This window comes from Nuphar pumila, chromosome 5, assembly GCF_984573655.1.
Source record: "Nuphar pumila chromosome 5, dmNupPumi1.hap1.1, whole genome shotgun sequence".
NCBI classification, from domain to species: Eukaryota; Viridiplantae; Streptophyta; class Magnoliopsida; order Nymphaeales; family Nymphaeaceae; genus Nuphar; species Nuphar pumila.
Window position 1 is genome coordinate 49,183,720 of NC_143253.1, and position 6,494 is coordinate 49,190,213.

Genomic DNA, 6,494 nt, shown 5'->3' on the forward strand with positions numbered 1-6,494 from the left:
GTGTAATAATAGCTCAATCCTAAAACCAAAACCTCTAATTAAGGCACGTCTGGGTGCAATTACTGGATGTCACAAGTTGGCAAGGTCAGATTTCCAACTTTGATTCCAATCCCAAAGTATTCATTGGAATTGACCATTAAATATAGGAATATACCTATGGTTTGAGTGTTGGATTTCTTAATCATTTATAAACATCACAATCACATAAAAAGAACATTTATTTATCAAGTAATCAACCTCAAGGGACACAATGGTAATTTTGTGGAATACAAGAACATGGTGGCCATATCCAAAATTAAAAAAAAATACTAGTTTCGAAAACCCTATGGAGTAATAAATCTAAAAAGATAGGAATACATTTAAGTAGGAACACAGCCCAAGGCCCCAAGCCACCTCTCTCTCTCTTGCTTTCTGCTTTTTTAACCATCACCTTTTCTTTCTTCTGTGCGTGAAGGAAGCCACTTGGGGAGTCTTCCCTTTTCCTCTTTTTTTGTTAAATCGCAGACTAAAGGTTCATTCTCTTTCAGTTTTTCAGGTATTTCTCCTTCACTGGACTTCCCTGGTGTGGTTTTTTGCTGCTTTCCTGTTTCTTATTTTTTCTGGCTTTGTTGAGGAAAAGGAGATGGGCATAAATGGGTCGTCTGTTGAATTGGGGAAAGCTGATTTGTGGTCGATCTTGTCTTCAAAGATCTGGGGTTGAAAGGATCGCAAACCCATTTCGTGGTTTTCTCATCTTTTTCTTTGGGGTTCTTGAAATCTTGGTGTTTGATGATGGGTGTGCTTCCTTTTCCCTTGTTGGTGCTTTCGTGGGGCTTTTGAAGAAATGGGTTCCATTCCTCTTCCTTCACTATGATTTATGCATGCATGTTTCCCCAAGTTTTAATCTCGCTTTATTTTAGCTGGTTTAAGATATCTCTCTCTTTGGGTTCTTTTGGTATTTATATTCTTCTGATGCCTGGATCTGAATGTCATGGGATGTTGTCATCAAGGTTGACAGTTTTGATGTTGTCATTATTGAAATCGTGTTTTTTTCCTGCATGTTGTGGTTTATGCTGCAATGGTGGTTGTATCAGAATAAGATTAGTATGATAGTTTCCATTATGTGTTCGTGTATATTGTCAATTCATTTGGAACTTAGAAAGGTTAGTTGGAATGAACAATTTGCCATTTTTTGTTAATGGCTATTGGTTTATGTTCTTACAGAAGGGGTCGTCAAAAAGATTGAAGCAATGACAAGTGAGGAGGAGGAAATTTTTGGGTGTTAGTATTAGAGGAAGAGTGGATATGACCAATTGTACAATCTATAGATGGTGAATGGGTTTTATTTTATTTGATCGATTTGAAAAGCTTATTTGGTTTGTTCTGGGGCTTCAACTTTGAGCATATTATAGCGAGCCCCAATGAAAAAATCACCTCAAATAGCACAATGCTCTGGTGCAAAGCATATAACAAACAATGTCATAGCGGACACTGCACCCAGCTATAACCCAGGTGATGGAAATGGTACAGAAAGCCCCACTTCTTCAGAAACCGTGGTTCCTACTCCTGCAGGACAGAACAAGCATCAAGGCGCGAATGGTGCTGACACTTCCCCATCTGGGTTATCCCTATCTAGTGAATCACAACTAACAAAAGTAGTACAGAAGATCCACCTAGATCATAAAACATGTTCTTCGGAAGGGAATGCTGATCATAAAACCAGGAGTATGGTGCAAAATGACGTCGTGACAGATTCCCAGTTATGCAATGGTGTGAATGATAGTTTGGCATCTGCCAACTCTAGTGATGGGATCAGCAGTGTGACCAAGACCAGCGAGAGTGCAAAAATCAGTGATCGTGTGGAATATGTTGATAGTGGAAAAAGCAGCATGTGCAGGGGTAGCACTAGCACCGATGTCAGTGATGACAGCAGTTGTAGTAGCTTTAGCAGCAGCTTGAGCAAGCCACACAAGGCGAACGATTCAAGATGGGAAGCCATCCAGTTGGTTCGCTCAAGAGAGGGGAGTTTGGGCTTGAACCATTTCAGGTTACTGAAGAGGTTGGGATGTGGAGATATTGGCAGTGTTTATCTCTCAGAGTTGAGTGGGACCAAGAGCTATTTTGCTATGAAGGTCATGGACAAGGTTTCTTTGGCAAGTCGGAAGAAGCTGCTCAGAGCTCAGACGGAACGAGAAATCCTTCAGTTGCTTGACCATCCATTTCTTCCTACATTATATACCCACTTTGAGACAGACAAGTTCTCATGCCTGGTGATGGAGTTCTGCTCAGGAGGAGACCTACATACTCTTCGTCAGAAGCAACGTGGAAAATATTTTTCTGAGCAAGCTGCAAAGTATGATTCCTGGTCCTTTTACTTCATCTGATTTTTAAGAATATGATGTTGTAGCTCATTGCCTATGAAAACCATATGTATTTTTAGCCAAATTATATGTGATTCATAAAACTCGTGTGATAATCTTGTAATATTGTCACAATAACTATATTATTTTTGAAAAATAGTGACATTTCCAATCAGATCATTTTTTTCTGTTGTATGGTGATAATATGATATTTTCAAGATTTTAGTGATATATGTGGCAATGCTGTGAGCATTATTTTCATGTCTGATGCAACCCCATAGATATATTCATGAAAATTTTGATAATGCATTATTTTCCTGTCTGATATATTCCTATTCTTTTAGGCCTTAAAGTTTTTTGAACTTATAGATGTGGCATCCAAAATTGCAAAATCCATTTGTAATCTTGTGGTGCATCTATTTTGACGTGAAACTGTATAGCATCATGCTATGTTGTACATCTGGATTACCCATTTCAGCTGTCATTGATGCCAATTGTAGCTTGCAATGTGAAGGAAGATATTAAGGGAAAAACATGTTTTGTCTGTTTGTTTTGGTTTAATCCCATGCTTGCCATCACTCAACATGATACACAGTCTTTTGTATGCATAGTTCTTCCATCAGTCAAACTTTATCTTTTATCGTCTTAATCTTTTCTATTGTCTATGTACAGCAACTTCAATCAATGTGACTATTAGGATTCAGAATTAAATGTAGCTTGATATTTAATTTAGTGAAGTAACTGAAGTTAGTTCTCTTTTAAATCTCAAATGCCTTAAGCACATTTTGGCAGGCATAAAGATCTTGTTTTGTCGATAAATACGTAGGATAGTATGTAGGACTTATCAACGTCTTCTTTGGCTGCATTTTTGTGGTTGTTCCACCTTGCAGGTTCTATGTGGCAGAGGTCCTCCTTTCTTTGGAATATCTGCACATGCTTGGAATTGTTTATCGGGATCTTAAACCAGAAAATGTTCTTGTAAGGGATGATGGCCATATCATGCTTTCCGATTTTGATCTCTCTCTCCGATGTGCTTTTAGCCCTACCCTTGTCCTGTCATCCTCCATGGAAGCAGACCTATTGAGGAAGAACCCAGTCTATTGTGTCCAGCCTGCATGCATTGAACCATCATGTATCCAGCCTGCTTGTGTGCAACCAACATGCTTCTCTCCTCGTCTTTTCAAGAGCCGATCCAAGAAGGATAGAAAGCCCAAGAATGAGATTGGGAATCAGGTCAGTCCACTCCCGGAGCTCATAGCTGAACCCACAAATGCGCGTTCCATGTCATTCGTTGGGACACATGAGTATCTTGCCCCAGAAATCATCAAAGGTGAGGGACATGGTAGTGCTGTCGATTGGTGGACATTTGGAATTTTCCTGTATGAACTACTCTTTGGAAAGACTCCATTCAAAGGTTCTGGAAACAGGGCCACACTGTTCAATGTTGTTGGTCAACCACTGAAGTTTCCAGATTATCCAGTTATCAGCTTTGCTGCTAGGGACCTCATCAGGGGCCTGCTTGTGAAAGAACCCCAGCACCGTTTGGCCTATAAACGTGGAGCAACAGAGATCAAGCATCACCCATTCTTTGAGGGTGTCAACTGGGCACTGATACGTTGTGCAAGCCCACCTGAAATTCCAAAGCCAGTAGAAATTGATCCCATTCCATTGGCAGCTGCTTCTACAAGTGAGAAGAAGGCTTTAGGCAATCCTGAACATTTAAAGTCTTCTGGCAATTATCTGGAATTTGATTTCTTTTAGATGTTTTTTTCAAAATTGAGCACTTGAGCACTGCATTGTGATCTAAATCCTCCTTGTAGTTATCTTAATATCACAAAGTTGGTCTGGAGGTGTATGCGGCTTTTGAGATATGCCATTTTCATATTGTTGGAAGATCTATTATTTTAGCCAGAAATCCATTTTCATCTGTATATTTCTATAGCAATAGCGATTTTTATGTTTGATTACTTCTCTTTGGAATTATGATAAGAGTTCTGACCATTTATTTCCTATTGGTCGTGTCATGAGAAACATCAGATTCCTGATTTGCCTTGATGCCATGTTTGGTGGCTATTGTTTTGATTCCGGCATTGAATCATCATTCTTGGTAATGGGTGTCACTCTTTCAAATGTCTACTGTTGATGATTGAGTGGTAGGGGATAATTCCATAAACTGTTGGAATTTTCCTCTAAGGTTGCAATTCAAAGACTTGTGGGTCAGAGGCTGGGTTTGCTTCAATCTGTCATGAGCCTTGGTAGTCTGGCGCTTGTCCACTGCTTGCTTGATTAGCTGACCTATCTAACAACCTAACCTTTCTGCAGTCTTTAAGACAAGTTCTCCCAAGTCATCTGACTCAATTAGTTGATTAGGCCAGGTCATGGAGATTGCGTTGAATGTGGACAAGTGCAATTCAAGGGTAGTTTTCCAGGATTTTTAGAGCATTCTAAATGATTATTTGCCAGGTACTTCTACTTTGACCAGCTGTTGTGGGTGCTTCCACTGTGTCCCCCTAGTAACCATGATTGATGTGTGCTTCTTGCGAATGTGTCTGAACAGCATGCCTTTTTTCTTGCACACCTGCGAAAGTTTGGTGAAATAGAATAACAGAAGGGTATGGCTTGGCTAGTTCATTCTCAGTTGAGTCAACTGAGAAATGCACTTGGTTGATTTGGTTTGTCTTCTAACCAGGCTCACCAGATCATTGATACTGCAACGCGGTCTCGCTTCCCTAGCCTTACCTTTCCTATAAGTTGTGAGTGCCAATTCTTCTATGTTTCATTTGAAGTCCTTTTTGAATTCACCTGCCTGACACACACCCTCTCAAACCCTGCTGACTCCAGACATGGTTTCATCTATAAAGCAGTTGGTCATGAAATAGTGTCTCGCATGATTCATGTATAGTTTGAACCTAGCATGAATAAGCGTGGAAGCTTGCAGCAGCTATGAAACCCATTCATACTAGGCCAAATCAATGATGCAACACTCTCTGCCTCAATCACAAATATCTTGTACTCTATCTCATTATCTTAATGAAAAGGCTAACTGTAGATGTAACAACCTTCAAAAATCCAACTTTTTAAAACTTTCTCAAACCCCAAATTTTGAGAAAAATTAAAAAACTTTTTATTTATATAAACAATTCACATGGCTATTAAAAGTAATATGTCAACAAGTTTATCTATGGTCATATTTTAACCGTTCCAAATACTAGACGACCCACCTGAACCCAAGTGCAAGCGTATATTAGCCTCATAATATCAGATTCTGTACGGAATCATCCATAAATACAATTTGATTGAGACTATTATTCTAAGGGTTTCTTGCATGTGGAAAAAGAAATGTGAAAAACAAAACGTATCAAGATTTAATATAATTAAGGAGTAATGTAAAGATTTAAAGTTCTAAACCATATACAACAACATAACACGAATGAAATGACAAAATTTAAAAATGTTCTCATTCCAAAATATTACACTTCTTTAAATATAAGGTTTCAGACAAAAAGTAAAATTTACACAAGTTTTTAATCATCTCAAAATTTTGCCTGATTACTTATGGAATTGTAGTAGGTAAGAGTGGAGCCTTCAGACGCGCAACAACTCGCGATTTGCTTCAATCTTTCACGAAGTTATTTGTAAATATTGTAGGGCATCAACCATATGCTTGTAGGAAACTAAAACTAAACTTGAAGAATGAAATTCATGTTCAAATGATGCAATCAAGTGTAATTCTCAGTATTTTAGAAATGAGAGTTAAGCGAATTCACCTCATAATAAAAACATGATATTCAATCATATAAATCATCATTCATTTCATGGCATTCATAATTACATCACTTGTATGCATGAAAACTCAAAATCATTCTTATTTTAATTTATGGCATTCAATTTCGTAACCATTCATATTCATGATAATCATTTGCATAAATGTATGAAACTAACAATTCATAGCATACTCCAAAGTGAAGTAAAAATGCAATCTATCATGGAATGCCATCATTCACTCTCTTTATGCTCAAAAGAAACATGTTCATGTCTGACTTATGACTAAGGCATGCATTATTTCAATTTTAAATTTACATGTCATTTATCAAAATATTTATGCACTTTGCATTCAAATATAATACACAAGTCATATCTTGACCCTTCTCGTGT

The 6,494-nt window shown here is 38.0% G+C and overlaps 1 protein-coding gene across 1 annotated transcript; it reads left to right on the forward strand.

Annotated features, from left to right (window-relative positions):
- The first annotated feature begins 365 nt into the window (after positions 1–365).
- On the forward strand, positions 366–4,188 carry LOC149837547 (serine/threonine-protein kinase D6PK-like). The gene is made up of 3 exons (XM_090007418.1): positions 366–535; positions 1,204–2,332; positions 3,230–4,188. The coding sequence occupies exons 2-3, from the start codon at positions 1,401–1,403 to the stop codon at positions 4,098–4,100; spliced, it is 1,803 nt and encodes a 600-aa protein (XP_089863544.1). The 5' UTR covers positions 366–535; positions 1,204–1,400; the 3' UTR covers positions 4,101–4,188.
- Positions 4,189–6,494: the final 2,306 nt, after the last annotated feature.

What these genes read in the sequence shown, in the direction of transcription:
- LOC149837547 (XM_090007418.1), top strand. Translation starts at nt 1,401, where the DNA reads ATGAAAAAATCACCTCAAATAGCACAATGCTCTGGTGCAAAGCATATA. An exon ending in TTTTCTGAGCAAGCTGCAAA is followed by an intron (nt 2,333 to 3,229) that starts GTATGATTCCTG and finishes TCCACCTTGCAG; the next exon opens with GTTCTATGTGGCAGAGGTCC.